The 20,163-nt window shown below is 46.1% G+C and overlaps 1 protein-coding gene across 1 annotated transcript in view; it reads right to left on the reverse strand.

Moving 5' to 3' along the window:
* Nucleotides 1–12,296: 12,296 nt before the first annotated feature.
* Nucleotides 12,297–20,163, reverse strand: part of qkib (QKI, KH domain containing, RNA binding b) — a 66,423-nt gene continuing 58,556 nt past the window's right edge. Inside the window, 3 exon segments of the mRNA XM_076985647.1 lie at nt 12,297–15,430; nt 16,250–16,528; nt 17,823–17,910. Of these exon segments, the coding sequence (XP_076841762.1) occupies nt 15,327–15,430; nt 16,250–16,528; nt 17,823–17,910 (471 nt within the window). The 3' untranslated portion in view covers nt 12,297–15,326.

Consider the following 20,163-nt stretch of genomic DNA (forward strand, 5'->3'; position numbering starts at 1 on the left):
TTATGGGTCAGTATATGACTTATGATTTAAGTGTTGACTGCCTGTCAAAAATTATTTATAGATTATGCCCGGCTGAAGGAGGCGAAGTCATATTCCTTGGTGCATTATAATGGTCTCCCAGCAGATGGCAGCAAAACGTCTTGAATAATCTCTGAATCATTTCTGACGTAAAGGAAGTTTTCTGAATGGCTTGCGGGAAACATTAAATCAAGATCTCAGTTCAGTTTCTCAGCAAGCCTATTTATATCACAATTGCATTTGGTTTAAAACATTGCCTTTCAGAATAATAATTTTACATGTTCATAAAATCCTAAAGCAAAGATATTTTAAACAAAATAATTGCTTATTCTTGAAAGGAAAATAACACAGCTAGTGAAACATGATATTCAAGCATCAACACCTCAGCCAAGATTTGCACTATAAGCACATTCTCAGCCTCACACATTTTGAAAAGCACTACACACAGTGTTTTAAAAAGCACTACACGTTGTTCTCTATGCTATACACCAACGTGTACCATTCTTTGCCAAGTGACAGCTTTTCAAAATATCCCACCTGTGAACACAAGGATCAAACATGTCCATGAGGCGTACTGACTCCTAGATGCTTAATTGTAAACTCTTTAATCAGGCACAAGCGCTGTAGAAAAGGCAACTGGGAGGTTTACCCGTCTACAACAAGAATGGCTGTGTTCGAAATAGCCTACTACATACTACTGGCGTACTGATTGAGCCCCAAATCAGTATGCCGTATGCAGTATGTGACCAAAATGAAAATTTCCAGTACGCGAAACATACCCGGATGACCTACTACTTCCGCAAAATATTCCAGTACGCGAACAGAGCTATCTTCATGGTGTACTGCATCCCATCATGCAACGCTACGTTCACATGACCCCGTAGTATGCTTTGCTTTTGTCGCATACTGGAAACTGTACTACATACTACTACGAGGACCAGTATGCAGTATACAGTATATACTGAGTGCAGTATGCAGTATCCAGTATGTAGTAGGCTATTTCGAACACAGCCCTTGTCATGAAGGGAGGGGTCCCATGTTCTTAAAGGAACATGAGAGTTACTGTAAACATGGTGTAGGTAATGTGATATGCCTTGCAAGTTCAAGCATATTCATCAAGGGGGAAGCCACAAACCTCACATACAAATCAACCAAGTGCCAGTTTAAAGAAATTCTGTTTGAATATTTGGAGATAATGTATGCTTCAGTATTGCACACTGCACACAGAACATTCTTACATCTTAATTTGTGGTCCTATATTTAGCTGTCAATTGGTGCAGAGAGTTTTGCAAATGGTTGCTGATGCAATCCCACATGAATTTACTGCCAGAGAAGAGACTGGATTCAAACTGACAAACGTAAGAGGAGGCAGAACAATCCTTGTCCACAGAGCTATTTTAAATAAAGTTCTAACATCACAATGCGCACCACAATCACACAGAACAGGTTTCCCCATCACCATGCCAAGACAGACTACATGCCATATTCACAGCAGCAGACCAAAATAGATGCACAGCAGATGTCATGCAGTATCATCTGAGGCCGTTGTGTTTCCACCGGTCTACTCAGGTCCAAAACTGGTTTCATCAGCATCCGAAAGTGTTCTGGCCAGATCCAGCCAGGCGTAGAAACTCTATTTATATGTTTTTATACTTTCTTTGTGTCCACAAATATTTTTTACTCTGTGTTATTTAGAATATATCCTGGTCTGATTTTCAGTGCAAAACGCAACCTTTAAATACATTGACTGAGTGTGGAGAGAAGCCATTTTATCAATGGGCAGTACTGTGCTTGTGTGTTTGGGTAATACATTAATGTATTTTTCTCACTACCTCGAGATCAAAAATCAAACCCAGACCATATAATTTGAAAAGCAGAAATGTTACATATAATGGGTTAGGCACAGCAGTGTGTATCTGGTTCAGACACACACCGTATGAACCTGGTGACAAAATAAAGTTCCTATAAATTATTATATATTTTTGAAGTCTTTCAGTTTGAACTGAGGTTTTCTTTGACTGCATGTGTGTGTGTGGTTAGGTGATTTATGTGTACTGTTTGGACAAAATGAGCCCAGTTTCTGAAACTGTGCTTAAGCATTTGTAAAAAAAAACTGTAATGTGACAATTCAGTTGTCTGCTTGGATGATTCAATTGTTTGCTCGGTAACGTCCTTGTCAAGACTGAAAAACAAATGCATTTTAGTTGTTCCTTCATTTGGCCCAGTGCTGATCCAACTGAGAAGGCATGTGCTAATGAACGGCGTGTACTCTTACAGCTCAGATGAGAGCCGTGCGTTTCAAATCCATCTTCAGTGAGAGCTTCACCGGTCTGTGCTGTCTGCTTTGCTTTGCTAATGATTTAAATCTTTAAAGCTGTTTCTGAGTTCTTGGTGGTTCATTTAGTGTGCATATAATAATGCATTGTATTCACTCATGCTTTTAGAGACACTGAACAATTAATGAATCGGAGAATTATGGACATATTGGATTATTTTATTACAACTGCATTAACTGCAGTGACAGTTCCGGGGGTACATAAGCAGTGTAAAGAGACTGCCATGGATATGCAACTAGTTTTAAATAGATATGTTGCTGTTTTGGGATTAAATGCGGTCTACTTGGTCTTTGTCACACACCCACAAGTAGAGGGCGCCCAACTACCAAGGTAAAAAAAACCTTCCACCACTTTCCCCTCAGTCGCTCTGCAAAGATGCAAAGAGGGTTAAGATTCGTTCTGGCTACTACAGCGTCACTTCAGATGAAGAGATGATGGAATGTGTGAGGACAGAAGGAGGGACAGAGAGAGAGAGAGAGAGAGAGAGAGAGAGAGAGAGAGAAACAAGTTCCCATTAGGTTTCTGGAGCTGCAGCCAGGAGTTCTCGGGTCTTCGAAGTGAGGCAGTGAAGTTTGTCATTGTTGCCAAGCTCACAGGCCCGAGCTCCCTGGCAACCGTAAAGTGAATTAGCCGGGCTTTTCTGTGGGCCCAGAAACAGCTCCTCTGTTCACCAACAAAAAGCCCATTGAGATGAAGGGATCGCGGGCCTCTCCAGGCCCCTGGAACGCTCACCCCAAGCCAGCCAGTGAAAGGCCCAGCTCCCACTAAGCCATGGGCTGCTGTGGGAAATGCTGGTGATGTCATTATCAATGCCTCTGCTTACGCTTCTTGTTTTTTTCCACAGCTCCCCCGGTCTCCTCCTCCTCCTCTTCCTCCTCCTCCTCTTCCTCACACTCACCCTCCTGTCTAGCCCACTGTTCCCTTCCTGTTTCATTTAGATCCCTATTATGGGATGCGTCACACTGCAGATCCCAAAAAAAAGGAAAAATCGGAGGGAAAAAAACCTCTGTAAGACTTGGTTACCAGGGAGACGTAGAAACAGTGCGGGGGCTGGGGGGGGGGGGGGGGGGGGGGGGGGTTGTGGTGGTCTTTGAAATCAGCTCGGGGGGGCAAGGGTGGGGAGGGCGGACGGGCGTTTAGGAGCCGGGGGAAGCAGCAGGAATTTGGACACCTCTAAAACAAATTTGTAATCCTTCACTGTCCAGGCCTTTACTCAAACAAAGGGTTTGAAAATCTAATGGAGTTTGTGATCTCACAAGATCCTTTACAAGCATCCTGGGAAGCTTTTCCCGGGCTCTCTGATCCACGGCCGGAATGCTAAACGCAGGTGAACCTCTCGAAGTCCTGAAAGACTCACCACCTATAGCACACCAGATTTGATCATCTAGTTCATATTTCACCCCCATCCTGATATTTACAGCTCCATTACAAGAGATGTATCATTCCATTATATTCTTGCAGTATCTCTAAGATGAATCAGCCTGCAATGTCATGTTCAAGAGCTGGAAGAAGGAATTACTGACCGAGTGTTCAGTGAAAGAGCGTGTTGATGGAGCATCTATGCATGTTAAGCGACCGAGTCTTTGAGACCATTGTGGAGCCTGGAAAAGTTCTCACGGTGCTTTGCAAGGACACTTTTCTGACTTGTCTGGCCGCCGTTCTGGGTCACTTCAGACGGTTCTGTGTCCCTGCAGTGATTTTCTCTTGGATGCTTAACAGTGACAAAAAACATTTAGTAGATATTCGCTCGTCTCTTACTGAGCGTGTTGTCCAGGGAGAATTAGCATAAGAACCATATAAATGAAGGGTGGGTGGTGTTGGTGGTGGTGCTGGGGGATTAAACGTCTTCATTTGCGAGAGGCCCCGTTGCAGTGCACCCACACAGTGATCGAGGAGTGTTTTAAACTACGCTTCCACTGCATACAGTCCCAGTGATTTAGAGCGGGATCCATTTGCATACATTTGAGTTCTGTGAGGATGCGTCCTGATACTCCACACACACCAACACCACAGAATCCAGCACGCCGGGGACGCAGACGCGAGTTCCGCCAGCCCAGGGAGAGTGTGACGAACGCCGTCCAGCCTCAAACGCCGGCTCGAACCAACGGCGACTCCGCTGATATTTACCAATTTCCTAAAGGCTCTTTTGCGAATATGTTTTTGACATTCTGAAGTTTAGAAAACAATGTTTTTTTTTCTCCTTCTCTTTGATGGTAATCCCCACCCTGGAGCGGGTTAGGGCCCGGCCCGTAGATGAGAGGAGAACAGGGAAGCGCTGCACTGGGGCATGCTGGGTAGCGTTGTGAAGCAGGCTTTGGGCCGCGGCAGCTCCCGATAAGACAGCTGGTTAATGGAGTGGGTTCCAGCGTGTGCCAAGGGGCACGTGAGCCAGATAAGGAGAAGCTAATTACACCTCTCGCACACCAGTGCGCAGCTCGCCGGGGTTCACTTTGCACATGTTTACAATGAGACGGCTCTGCCCAGGGCCAGGAAATCGAAATGAAATATCGCAAAATCCTGCAAAGGGGGGGGGGGGGGGGGGGGGGGGTGTGGGGTGTGGCGCTCTGTGGCGTTCGCTGAAATATCGGGTGAGTTCCCTGACGCACGGAACCTTCACCTGCACGGTGCTAGCGCCGTGTTCCTGGCCGAGTGGGCGTGGCCGTGGCAGGGGCGGAGTCTGCTGGGGAGGCCGGCTCAGGCAGGCACGCCACCCTGGCCCCAGAAAGCCGAGCTCCGCTGACATAAAGGTCACAGGAGCTGCTGGGCCAGCAAAGGTGATCCTTGTGTTCCTGCTAAGTGCCCTCCCAGGGCTGTTTACCTCAGCCAGGGCAGTTCACCTTACCCCCAGCCAGCCGGTCCTACAGCTCCACACTCCCTCTCTGCAGCACAATTACCCTCTCATTAGCGCCCAGTGTCCCAGCCCTGCTGCATTGTGTTACATTGGGATAAAGGAGCATGGGTAACGTGTGTGTGTGTGTATATATATATATATATATACTAAACCGTGTGTGTGTGTGTGTGTATATATATATATATATATATATATATACTAAACCGTGTGTGTGTGTGTGTGTATATATATATATATATATATATATATATATATACTAAACCGTGTGTGTGTGTGTGTGTGTGTGTGTGTGTGTGTGTGTGTGTGTGTGTGTGTGTGTGACATCTAGGTGTGTGTGAGGGAAGAGGGAGCTCTTAAAAGCAGTAGGTGATGACGTTTGCCGATTCAGGGGGAACCTGAGCCCACCCAGAGCTGTTTCTCTTCCATTCTAACACAGACTGGTAGAAGACACCCCCCCCCCCCCCCCAACTCCTACCCTGTCTGCACCTCCAAGCTCTCCTTCCTTGCCCTCTCTCCTAATTTATTCTCGGAGCTGTTACATTTGTTAAAGTCAGTCTGATCACAGAATGAATTTTAGAGTGGGGAATACTTTGACAAATGCATAAGAAGATAATTGCTACTTTATAAGTTGCTCAAATACAAATAATTAATGCAGTAATATATCTCTGTGACCTTGTATAAATTCTTTGTGGACCGAGGTTATACAGTTTGAGTATTATATTCAGTTAACATGTTTTTGTTTCTCCTCACAGCCTAAATTATGCCACAATTCATTTTCACTTGTAAACATGACCTCATTGCTAACAACAAATGTGATTACTGCAGGGGCAAGATATTTTATAGCAGTCGAGTCCTCCCTCATCTTGAAATTATGTGCCCCTAACCCCCCCCCCCCACCCCCCAACCCTGAATGAACAACTACTAGGGCCTCTGTTTTCATTAGAAGGGGAACTACTTCGTTTCATTGCTCGTCCCTCATCTTGGGAAGGACACGATGCATTCTAGACTAACTATCCCCTTTCCCCGCTACTGTATAATTGACACTCCACCCACCCTCAGCCCCCGGAGCTCCTCGTTGAGAGGAGTGGAGAGGGGTTGAGATAGCTGGGACGTGGGCGGAGGGGGTGGGGGTTGGTGGAGGGAGCAGCGCCCTCACTGGCCTGATCTCCACGTCCAGGAGCTGTTCTCACTCACTCCCTGCGTGAGGCCAAACACTTTCATGGCCCAACACCCGGTGGCGACTCAAGATGCGATTCCTCCTCCCAAAACAGCCTGCAGGGCCCCCGGCAAACCTTATCAGGAGGCAGCAGAGGAGTGCGGAGGCCCAGGCAATTTGAGCCCTTGTGATAGGCACAGCAATTTCCGCCATGCAGGCCCGAATCACGGTGGGTGAGGGCGGGAGGATGTGGACGAGGGGAAGAGGATGCGGAGAGAACAGGCTGGAGAGGACTGGAGAGGAGACAAAGGAGGCCCGAGTGAGGGGGGGGGGTGCCACTGTGGCGGTGAAGAGTGAGAGAACGCCAACTGTTGTCTGCTTGGCGGAAGGTTTCGAGGACATGACTCGACTCAGAATGGCTGGCGATGTGTAGCGTAGGGGCTGATGTCGGAGGTGGTTTCGGCGTTTCTGTAAGCTGAGGCGATACGGGAACCTCGTCTCCCGCTTTTCTCGGTTGTGTCGTTTTCTGCAGCGTCTCCCTCGTTTTTTTTTTTTTTTACCAAATCTACTTTTATGAATCTAAAACCAAAATCTTCTGATAGCATGCCACATTCTCTGATGATTATGGTTTATCTCCGTGTCTTTGTAGGCCTATATCTTGGTACTCAACAATGCAAAGGGTGTAAAAAAAAACTACATACTGGTATTTTGCTGATGTGATATTTAAGTAATAATATCAACAAAGCACAAAGAATGTTAAAAATGTACTTGAGTTTGAAATTATATGGGGGCTTTTGGAGGCGATCCTCTTGCATTAGGTAGGTTGAATGCAGATGACAGTGTGTTAGAGCACATCTTGTTAGAATGGTTGTTAAATATGGTGGTACTAATTTAAAAAGTGTATTGGAATAGCTCCATTAATATCTCCGAGCACTCAGCTAAGGACTTTATCTGAAACTATTAATATGATGATACTGGCAACAATAACTGCATAGGCTGTTTACATTTGTTGATAAAAACCCTGGGAATGTGCTGTTAGCTTATTGAATTAGCGAAGCTGTTAGTCAGCAGAGTATTAAACTGACAGACATGACATGAAAGACTCCTTGTTTACACACTGTTCAGAGACAAGGCATTTAATGTAGTTTATTACATACATATAAAATAAGATAGAAAAATACGGTATAAACTTGTAACAATGGCTGCTGATACAGACATACTTTTTTCAGAGGCATTACCGGGGTAGGGGCACACACCGTATGAATGTAACACACCGTATGAATGTAACACACCGCATGAATGTAACAAAGACTGGTGGCATGTTTGTAACACACATATTCACTCATATGATAATGAACATTCACATCGATAAACCGAGAAATTCTGGAAAAAATCATTTTGAAACCAACATAAACCAGATTTATAGCTTGTTATAGGTGTTGAACGATCATGCGATATTGACTATGGTGTGGCTGCCCGACAGAAGAATCTAACCTGTATTCTTAAGCGTTTTTTCATAAAACATTCTCAAATTTGAGAATTTTGATAATCTTAGCTACTAAAAACCAATGCTTCTGACATACTGGCTATTGTCATCCCATAAAGACATTGGACCTCAATTATAATACCCCTGTAATTACAATAATACTATAATGGCACTGCAGAATCATAAGTAAAAACGGTAGTGAAGACGTCACAGGAAGACATGTTTGATGACACAGAGTCCCCACACGACGTCAGAGGCCATTCTGTTGCATAGTAAAGAAAGACTTGGTGGGAGGGGGGGGGGGGGGGGGTTGTTGGGTGACACACAACACAGTAGTATGGTGCAGTCCAGCATGGACACTGCACACAGCTTCCACTGGACGATGAAACTCTCTCCAGCAGCGGAGGAACGTGGTCGTGCTTCACGTATTTCACAACCCATATTTTTAACACTCCACTGAGGTGATAGTGCAGTATTTTAATGGACTGAAAAGGACAAACCGAGCATAAAGGGCTCGGGGATTATAAAAGGATTACAGATTACTAATTTAGCTATACTAAATGCCCACTATATTAAAGTCCTGTTTTGTGATATTGGGATGTCTGGAGTTTGAGGCACAATCCAAGAAGTGAATCATTTCATGTAGAAACTAATACATGGACTTATATAGAAAGCTAGAAGTTTAGGTGGGAGGTCAATTTACATGTCATTTTAATAATGAAAGTAAAAAAATGGACCCCTGCCTAAAAGCTAAGACAAAATAAATGAACAAACAAAATGAAAAGAAAAAACAAAACAAAACAAAAGCCCTACTCTATTCTGACTATAAAATTAGTCTCAAGACTCAAAATTTGGAGTCAAGGCAATGCATTAGAGCAGGTCTTCAGCAACCACTGAAATGATTCTGCTTTGAAGTTTCCCCATTTTGGAGTAAGAGGGCCAGGTGAAGTGACCCCCAGGCCAGGAGCTCACTGGGTCCTCACAGGAAGCTGTGTGCACTGATCTCAGGCCTGCTCATTCGCCACTAATGATGACACGTTCCCACCCACAGGACCATGAGAACCACCGTAAGGCACTTCGTAATGTTTCCATTTCAACCCCATCGGTAGAACGAAACGGTAGTTTTGGTCATCCGTTTATACATCCAATTACAGAGAACCGGATGGTTTTCACTTCATAAAGGGTTTCGATATCGTCTCTTTTTTTTCTCTTTACAATCCTAGCAAGTATAAAAGATTCAGTTGTAAAAATATATATGTTCTCTTCCCCTGCACCGGAGGATAATAAACGTTTTCTGTACATGTGTTCTTTGACTTTGATATTTTTTTTTTACTCTTTAACATTTATCTACAAATTTCATACATTTGTACAGCACATAGGCAAGCATGGCTTACGCATCCTCAGAGAAACTCGTCCACTAAGAAGTGTTCGATTTTTTTTTTTTTGGGAGGGGGGTTTGGGGGCAGGGGTGAAAGGGGGATGCTCTATAACAGACCCAATCTGTAACTAGGTTCATCTTTCTCTTTGCACTGTCTATATTCAAGCCCAGACCCCACCCTCTGATATTCCCTTCTGATACACTAGTGAGATCCTGGAGCCGACGTTGGAGCAGTGTGGATTTACCAGTTCTCGGAGTTAACGTACTGCGATGGGAAAGTGTAACGCACAGCTGTCACACCACCGAGCACAAGACGGTCTGAGGGTGTCACCGTCCTGCTCGGCCAACGGGGCGGGGCAGTGACGGCTGTTCGTCCTTCTCCCCTCGAGGTTGGGTCCGTGTTGTCGTGAAGATCTACAGTCGTTTGTAGTGTACTGGAGGGGGGGCTGTAGGGAACCGTGTTGCCGTGGTTTGGTGAGTTGGGGAGAGAGTGGGGTGATCTTTATTGCTTATTGCTTACAAAAGGACTCAGTGCAGGGTCTACAACGGCAGGGCGGTCCAATCCAAATGTACCAGCGGAACCGGAGGCGTGTCTTCCAAGAGTCCATTCCTTCAGGTGCAGGGGAGCAGCTTCTCTACGGCCATTATCAAGTGAAGGCTGTTAAACCCTCTGGGTCTTTCTTTCACTCTATCGTTCTTTTTTTTTTTTTTTAGAGTAGAGAGGTGATCTGCAGGCAGGTAATGGGCAGGTCATCATTGGGTGAAGTTGAGAGGTCAGAGGTCAGGGGTTAGTTGCCGGTGGTGGCTGGGTGGGTTAGGGAAACAAACAGAAAGAGAGGGAAGACAACAGAAAAGGAGGAAAACAGAGGAGGGAGGAAAAGAAAAAAGATAGAGAGGAGATTAGTTTCAGCTAGTGACAGCAGGATGACAATATGATACACTGATCACAATTAGACCCCAGATTCAATCCAGCGTCTGCAAACGGTGCTCTTAAACTTAGCCTTTTCACAACATTTTCATGCCTTACACAACATCTGATGTATTATGTTGTGGTCAGCACAAAAAAAAACCCCAAAAGAAAATGAACTTAACAGTTCAGAAGAACTCCCACAGTGGGCAGACCGAATATGGAGGGAAATGAAAGAACTTTTGGTCTCCATCTTGCAGTAAAATCAAAGCATGATTTTACCGACAATACGACGGACAACCTATTCCAATAGGTCACGCGTTTAAAGGAGGAAATAATAAAATAAAGGAAAACCAGACAGGAGAAGAGCACAGCTGCAGCTGACGTGTCAAAAGGTTAGTAGCGGTCAGGTGAATGGACACAGGCAGTCTAATGAGATGAGAGGACAGGACAGGTAGCAGTCAGGGCAGGACTGTGGTTACCTGACCACTATTAAGCATTAGAGCTCCTCAGAGGTTCCAACAGCAAGCTGATAGTTATGATGGACATGGATTATTATGCCTTCTTGTTAAAACTAAATGCAGAAGCGAATTTGAAAAGTTCACATCAGTGGCGAAATCATTTAGGGCCAATAACAGGTGCAGGTTGCTTTTGTACTCAATAAAATTTTTATTGTCTTTTCAAATTCTTTTTTTCCCCTTCTATTTACAACAACATAAAAATCTTGGCCTTAATGATACAAAGCAACACTACAAGGTAATTCTCTAAATAGCATAATAGCCACGAAAACAGAAGCCGCGGGAACGGTAGCCGTTGCCCTCAGCATTGCAGACTATTGACAATTCACAGGACACGTAATATAAAATGCTTTTGCATATAAACACTGAAAAAAGTCCTGTCGTTCATATAAAGCCCTAACATATATCCAAAAATATAGGGAATTCTCTAAGGTGTTGCTATAAAGCCACTATAATGTTTATTTTCTCTCCTACAAATAGCCCTCTATAATATCATTGCTATCTCTTTGCAAAATACAAGTAAAATTTTACATTTCATATACATTCCTGCTTTATATTTTTAATATATATTTATATATATATATATATATATATTTAAGAAGCCACACGTAAATACTATTTTCTTTGCAACAACAAAAAAGAAGCTTACAGTAAAACATAAAAAAATGTATCAAGTGGAATTTTTTTTTCATAAATGCATTTATACTCCGACCCGATAAACGTTTGCGTCCACGCGGCGGTGGCCCCGCCCATAAGACTACGCAGCTTTGATCACAGGCAGAGTCGACAGGTTTAGGTTCAGTTCCATCTTCTGAGATGTGATGCATGTGTCACTTTTTCAAATGTCTGCTCGCTGTCGAGCAGTGGAGATGAATGCTTCTGACCCATTCAGTGCAAAAGAAGAGTTGTGCCACATAGTATCTTTACCAAATGAGACAAATACCAAGAGATGGAAACAAAGCAAAAAGAGCGTAGCTAAACAGCTAAAACCAAAAGTGAGACCTCGATGTAGATTAGCGATTCAGTAAAAATGCACAGAGTGGAAATTTGGAAGTCCTGTGCAAATGGGTTCTCAAAAGTTCTCCAAAGTAGATACTCTTGTAAGCAGTAGTACCTTAATATAAAACATTTACAGTATAAAACAACATGGATATGAGAAATACATGATAAATGATAATAATAAAAAAAGGAATTAAGATTCTCATGAGACAGTTTTTCTCTGTGTGACACCCATGACCTGTTTGACCGCTGCAGCTGGTAAGGAGAGCGTCTAAAGTCCTAACAATGGCCAGACCCAATAACGCGTTTCCCTCTCATGTACTCTCTCATGTTTTAAGTAGATCATTTCATCTTCAGTCAGTCAACCAGAAGTCACACATTCCACTTAAACGTCAGCCAAAACCGCAAAATGAATCCAAACCCATATATAGGAGCTAAAAAATCATAAAGGCTTTGCAAGTTCACAGTGAAGGTCAGTTGCGGGACTCTGTCAGGATTCTGTGTGGGACTCTGTGCAGGACCCTAGTCTTTAGACAAGGGCAAACCATGGACTAGCATGTTACTGTCCATCTGTCCACAATACATCATTGTTACAGTCATTCATCTATTTAAGTTGTCTCATTTCACTTAGTTTTGTCCACTGATGCTTTAGGTGTGTGTGTGTGTGTGTGTGTGTGTGTGTGTGTGTGTGTGTGTGTGCGTGTGTGTGTGTGTGTGCGTGCTCCATCACATCCAAATATATGTAAATTTTCTGCAGAGCACAATAAATCATCTTCATTGTCAATATTCAAAGGTGGTGCACTGGTTCTGAAATCATCAGTGTGTCATGATGCAACATGAAATATAACATGAACCATGTATCACCAATGGACCAGATACTGGAAAAATGTCCAAACGACAAGCTCAGCTTATTTCATTACTGTGAAACTCGCAACTGAGCTTTTGAGCTTTTTCTCCACTGAAAACAAAGATGTATTTGAACAATGCCGAAAATTCCTGCCACAGTCCAGGAATTCATGTTAGCTGTAACTAAACGTATGGTCATGTATTCAAAATCAGATCTGTGGAATGTTGGAACTGGGACATGTTGAGATAATCCGTTAAAAACTGGTTTGTTAAAATGTTAGAGAAGTGATATGTAAGATTTTTATTTCATGATTTCAAACTGGTTCACAAATTGGCAGTTGACCCCTAGCGAGAGAGTTTCACCCTGGCTAATCTGCTGGGTTCTGACCTTGCTCACATGCCAAATTCATCAAAATATGTCCAATGCCACAAGTAACCAAAGAAAACCTCTGTACGTGTAAGTGTATGTGTGTGTGTGTGTGTGTGTGTGTGTGTGTGTGTGTGTGTAAACATGCATAGTTTTCAGTCATTTTTTGACGAATGTTGAAGTCTATGTCTGTGTAAAATGATTTTCGAACTATAATTTAGCTCTTCATTATGTCAATAGTTGTAATGTGTTACAAATGTAACCAGGGTCTGCAATATAAATAAACATAAATAGTGAACCTGGCCAATAAGAGAAGCCCGTGAGGTCATGGAAACGCGTGGGGAATCTCAAGCACGTCTGTGTGACATCTGTACGCATCGGAGTCCATTATTCGTCATCAACATCATGTCACAGTCACATGGTCATCAAAATAATGGAATGAAGTCGACCACTTAACGCCTGCACATGCTGTGTTATGTTTTCCCTGGATGTTTCGCATTCGTGTGTGTTTGGAGATAAGTACGTTACATACACACACGCAAAAAAAAAAGCCTGATTCTGCCTGCGGAGAACCTGGGAACAGTGTGGACAAACACAGCAGATCATTAAGTGGCTACTGGTGATGAATTGGAAGCGCGTGAGCTAAACTAACCTCGGTCTGTGGTCACTACCCTTTGGTAAGGATGGACCCGCATGTCATGCCTTCGAACCTTAGTTGCCACTGCACCTGCTTGGATTGCAATAACATCACCAAAAACACAGATTAGATTAAACCATTAAACCTGACAATTTCCATCAAGCAGACCAATTTACCTTTTTTTTTTGGACAGACCAAATATGTTTAACAAATATTATAAAAATACAAGTTAAGGCACAAATAATACTTGTCTTCCATCTTTAAATCTAGCAAACTGAAACTGGAGGGAAAGAAAAGAAACCAAACGCAGACACGGACACAATCATCCCAAGAGGATCCATGCGTTGCTTGGATACAGTATGACAGACATTAGTGACAAGCACACAAGCAAACACGTGCACGCACACACACACACACACACACACACACACACACACACACACACACACACACACACACACACACACACACACACACACACACACACACACACACAAAGGAGAGCTTTACTAGTCACATAATCCTGCACTGGAACATCAGGGAACTACATCTCTCCAGTTCATTAAATATAATACTGATACATTCACTCTCTGAGCGTAGCCTCAGGGAGGTTGGGCTTCGGGCGTGTCCGCAGGAGTGGACCGAACCAGAAGTAAGGTAGCAAATACGACAGCGCTGAATTAAGTGATTAGTAAAGCAACACATCTATCTTCAGTCATTTCTCTTAAACCAATAACATAGCAGTCAGTAGAACAGTTCTGTGACTACACACACGTGGAAGCATATTTGTTTAATGCCAGCGTAAGGCATTGAACAGAGACGGGCGTGCACGAGGGGCGGAGCCTCCCGGGGGGGCTGGGAGGGGCCGTAGTCAACAACAGCCAACAGTGGTGCGTCTGACTGACCGCTAGGCTCGTGTTGACGGTTCATCGACACTCGAGAACAACAAGGCGTCTGTGAAACGAAAGCGTGCGCGTGTGTTAACACTCAGATCGGATGAGGGGATCAGTAAGGATCCTCGAAAGCACTTTTAGCCTTTCGTGGGGAACGCCAAACCTACAGAGCGAAGGAAGGAAGGGAGGATTAGTGGCAGAAGTGTGTGTGTGAGGGACGGAACACACACCACAGGCCGACGAATTACCAAAGCCGTTTTAGGGCAGTCCACATCTGAGAGGCCGTGAAGCAGGGCTTCTCAGAGCTATTTTGGTCACTGCATGTGTGAGGCTACGTTTATTATATTTTCTGTTGTTTGTTCATATTATGCTGTAAACAAAGAATTTTGCCGCTACAAAGCACCATCAAAACTGTCCTACAACGGCTGTGTGAACAGAGCTCGATTTGGAACAGGTGCCGCACCGTAACGACCCTGCCACGCCCCGCCCCCTAAAAGTGGCCCCTGCCTGACCCCCACTGTCCCCTCACCGTCCTCATGTTACCCCTCCTGGTGCCCCCTCCGAGGGGGGGGGGGGGGGGTGGTTAGGGCTGGAGGGGGTACCCAGAGGGCCTGCAGCAGAGAGGGCCTCAGTGCTTTATCTCTCCCATAACGGTACACAACAATTTCAACACATCACAATAATTCAAAAACAAAGAAACAAACAAACAATAAAACACAACAGAGAGATAAAAAAAACATCGATGCAGGCGTGTGGTTTCAGAAGAGACGAGGAGTAAGAGAGCCTGGGGATCGGGGGGCTTCCTGCGGGGGCCGATCTCCGGTCAGTCCAATGAGGTGGTGCTGGGGATGGAGCAGGGGGGGGGGGGTCTCTGCTGAGTGGGTGGGGGTCAAAAAAAAGGCGGGAAGGGGGTTGGGTGCGTTGGTGGTCAGTTTTAAAATGGAGGCCGGCCGGTTGTCTCTCCGCGCTGTACAGTGATGGGAAAGTGACAGGCGTGAAAGCCCAGGTAGAGGGGCAGCTCCTCGGCCTTTGGGGAAGCTGTATAGGTGTACACAAGAGAGAAGACAGGGTGAAATCTTCATCTCGCCTCCCTCCCCACAACTCTTCCTCCTCCTCCGCTCCCTCAGCCGCCCCGAGAACCGCGCCGGACCGGGCCGCAGAGACGCGGCTACAGCGTAAGCCCTCCGAGCTGGATGTGGGCTGAATAAAGGCTTCCTATTGGACGGGAAGCTAAACCCTTCGCCTCATCTCATTGGATACACTGCTCTTGGCTTCATAGATGTTTCTTTTTTTTTTTTTTCGTCATTGCTCAACTAAACACTGCGCCTCTGGGAGCAGTCTGTGTTAAACTGGCAAAATGCTGTTTGTAACATGATATTCATAATCCGCTTTTCTCAAGTGCCTTAATGAAGCCATAGAGGCTGTGGGGAGACGGGAGGGCCGAGCTGGCGAAAGGGGGGGGGAGGAGAAGGAGAGAGGAGGAGGGAGAACAGGAAGAAAGAGAGCACTATCTTATGCTTCCCATAAAGCCAGCAGAGCACTTAACAACCCAATCATTTATGCACACATTCCTTAAAAGGATTTAGTTTGAGAGAGAGGACTTTTATGACACTAAATGGATTAAGTGGGAAAGGCTGGGAGAGCAATTGTTCCTTTTCTTGTGTTGTGGTCTTTTCTACTCCCCCCCCCCCCCCCCCTCCACCGAATGTGAGGGAGGTGTGGGTGGAGGGAGGCGGGGCGGGGGGGTGTGGCCTAAGGAGTGCGGCGCAGGAGCGGGCTAGATGCCACGGTTCCAGGGCCCGAAGGCGTGGGGGTGCTGGACGGGCTGGGGGCAGTTGCAGGTGCAGCTGTGCTTACCTAACACCCCGCTGGAGTCGATGGGGTACTCCAGGATGGAGGTGGCGGGGGCCAGCGTGTAGGGGTACTCGTAGGGCGCCGCGTAGATCAGGCCGGCCGACTCCGGGCCGGGCGGCACCAGGGTGGCGGCGGCCGGGTGGGCGGAGCCGTTGGGCATGACGGTCTGGATCTGGCGGATGAGAGGCATGATGGTGGGGCCGGCGGGCGTGGGCGTGCGCAGGGCGGCCTGCGGCAGCACCGGCGCCGGCCCGCTGAGGATGCGTGGGGCCTGTGCGCTGGCTGCAAGAGAGAAGGCAAGGGCAGCTGCAGTGAGCAGAGGAACGTGGAGGGGGGGGGGGGTGGAGACAAAGCCAGAGTTAGTATCACGTCTGCACTGTTCACGCCACATAAAGCCCGAGAGCAAAGAGCAGCTGCACGTCTGTTAGTCAGCGCTCGCAGCTCAGCGCTCGCAATTTAGCACTCGCAATTTAGCGCTCGCAACTCAGCGCTCGCAGTTTAGCGCTCGCAACTCAGCGCTCGCAATTTAGAGCTCGCAGTTTAGCGCTCGCAGCTCAGCGCTCGCAATTTAGCACTCGCAATTTAGCGCTCGCAACTCAGCGCTCGCAATTTAGCACTCGCAATTTAGCGCTCGCAACTCAGCGCTCGCAACTCAGTGCTCGCAATTTAGCGCTTGCAACTCAGAGCTCGCAATTTAGCACTCGCAACTCAGCGCTCGCAATTTAGCGCTCGCAGCTCAGCGCTCGCAATTTAGCGCTCGCAACTCAGCGCTCGCAATTTAGCGCTCGCAACTCAGCGCTCGCAATTTAGAGCTTGCAATTTAGCGCTCGCAACTCATCGCTCGCAACTCAGTGCTCGCAATTTAGCGCTTGCAACTCAGAGCTCGCAATTTAGCACTCGCAACTCAGCGCTCGCAATTTAGCGCTCGCAACTCAGTGCTCGCAATTTAGAGCTCGCAATTTAGCGCTCGCAACTCATCGCTTGCAACTCAGCGCTCGAAATTTAGCACTTGCAACTCAGCGCTCGCAATTTAGAGCTTGCAATTTAGCGCTCGCAATTTAGCGCTTGCAACTCAGAGCTTGCAATTTAGTGCTCGCAATTTAGCGCTCGCAATTTAGCGCTTGCAACTCAGCGCTCGCAATTTAGTGCTCGCAACTGTGCTATTAATAAACACCACAGACTGCATTTCAGCAGCAGTGTTTGCAAAAAGCAATGAAGCAGAGAGTGGAATAGCACAATATATATACTAAACCACACACATATTATATATATATATATATATATATATATATATATATATATATATATATATATATATATATATATATATATATATATATATATAACATTTTTCTACATCTCTCCCTTTTGACCATATGAAAGCTTTCTGCAGGCTTACAGCTCTTCATAGTAATGGAGAATTCATCCGCTGAGCTGTTTGTGCTTTTATCTGAGAATCAGGGTTACCTGAGAACGCTCTGTTGAGCATTAGCACTGGCCAGGGTCAGACGGGCCCTCCAAAAGAACCAGCTCTGTTGGTACAAACAAAGCCCAGCAGGGAGACGGAGCCTCTTACGTGATTTAATGTTGGCGTCTCTGTAGGTGCCGTTTAGAATGGCCAGTTCCATCAACTGCATCTTCTTTAGACTGTCCTCTCCCTCGGCCTGGTCAAAACACACACACACACAGGTCATCATCACATAGATGTCCATGCACACACACACACACAGGTCATCACACAATGTCCATGCACACACACACACATATACACACACACACACACACACACACAGAGAGGTCATCACACAGATGTCTATGGACGCACACACACACACACACACACACACACACACACACGGACATGTAAAAGGAACCCCACGCCTCATATGACATGAAGCACACGGGGGAATCTCGTGTACGTCTTAAGAGTTGAACGACACCCCAGCAGTAAAGTCGTGGTGTCTCTGCGTGTGTCCGTGGCGAGGGCCCGAAAAACAACAGAGCTTCATTACTTCTGTGGTCTTCATCACTCTCTGTCTCTTCCTCCTCTTTGATTAGTTCGACTCGGAGGAGGACTGACGTAGATAACGCTGAGCTCTTTCTCGGGCGGCGTATCATCCCCTCCACCCCCCCCCCCCCCCCTCCACCTCCACCCCCCACTGGATCTGTTCCCCTGTTCCGGCTGCGTCCAAATATCAATACTTTATTAAGTCAAGAGTGTGGTGATGAATCGTGGTGGAGATGAGGGAGAGCTGTTATAAATCACTCTCTGTCTTTATGTAATCAGTCTAATGTGCTCTGTCCTTGAGAGGGAGGCTCCAAGACCCCCCCCCCACACACACACACACACACACACACACACACACACACACAATCAGCAGATCCGCTGGAGCTGGAAGAGCTGTCATGAGAGTGAGATAAGGGAGTTAGGGATCTTCTCCCACTGGCCTACATTAAGCTAACGCTCTGCATCGAGGAAACCTGCAGAGGCGCCACTGGCTTTGATACATCTGTGAGAGTATTTTTAACATAACATAATTCATAGTCTCAGTGTACATAAACGATGACAAATGGAAAGTTAAATGAAAAGGCTCATTTTTTTAGATTGGCTTGTGAAGGACAGAGAAGGGACATTAACATGAGGCCATGGCCTGTGTGCTGCAATAGCAGGTATCCGCCAGTGGGAGGTGCTGTGTTGTCATTCTAGCATCCTGACACACTGCCAATACAATACTTACAACTATGCAGCACAATGGAAGGTGACTGCACCTCTCTTTCTCTCTTTTCCCTCCCTCCCTCTTTCTCTCTCCCCTCCTTAACTCCACACTCACCTCCCACTTTATTAGAAGCACCTGTCTTGTGTCTTTGTTCTCCAGGCTCTTTAGACTCGTCTTATAGGTGTATTTATAAGCGGTTTATGAAAATCTCACTGGTAGTGAGATTATTACACTGCCGTTCTCATTCTGACATGCTAGTGCCTTGAGTGTGTGGATGTTTGAATGTTCGGGTGCTTGAGTGTTTGGATGTTTGAATGTTTGGGTGCTTGAGTGTTTGGGTGGGTGGGTCTCTTCCAAACATGTCAGCGTTGCCGTGGTCTTTTCTTGTCTCAAGGTCACAGTTGATCTGAGAGTGGTCACCCCAAAAACAGAATTCCAGAACTATAAAGCAGCTCGCCCGAGCGGCCTACGTCCTCAGAGCGTCTGCAGGCTCTCCTCCGCTCTTACGAGGTGTTTCTGATCAAGCAGGAATTTGCAGGAAAGTCTTCGGAGCGAGAGTGTATGTTCACGCGGGCCCGGCCCGGCTCTGATCCATGTGCCAGATCTATTTCCTCTTTCTTTCGCTAATCAAAGCGCCTTTCTACCTGTGCGGTGTTGCTGTCCTCATATCTCTCAGTGTCCATCTCCCCACAGCTGGGGGTGAGTGATGGCAGCACGTTTTACCCACAATCCCCGTGGGCGCTGGGTCCTATCTCGCTCTCGCTCATTCCCTCTCACACGGCTCACTGTCCCCGATTCCTATATCTCACCCTATAGTGCTCTGCTCCTTCCTCATGCTTTCATCCTCATCCTCTCTTTCTCCATCTCCCACACTGTCTTCCTCTGCATGTCCCTCTCTTCCTCCTCCTCCCTCTCCCTCCTTCTCTTTCTTTCTCCTACACGCTCCCTGTCTCTCTTTCTCCTATACTCTCTGTCCGTCTCTTTTCTTGTTCCCTGCGCTATGTGTCTCCTTCTCTCTGTCTCTCTCTGTCTCCCACACCGTCTCTGTGACAATACTGCCTAGGGCCCTTCCTCGCGAGTACACAGTGCGACGGTGCCAAGCACAGAGGAACACAAAGGCTCTTTCTCTCTCTCTCTCTCTTTCTCTCTCTCTCTCTCTCTCTCTCTGTCTCTCTCTCTCCGCGGCTGAGCCGCCGTGAT

Source organism: Brachyhypopomus gauderio, unplaced genomic scaffold (genome assembly GCF_052324685.1).
Source record: "Brachyhypopomus gauderio isolate BG-103 unplaced genomic scaffold, BGAUD_0.2 sc43, whole genome shotgun sequence".
Taxonomy (NCBI): domain Eukaryota; kingdom Metazoa; phylum Chordata; class Actinopteri; order Gymnotiformes; family Hypopomidae; genus Brachyhypopomus; species Brachyhypopomus gauderio.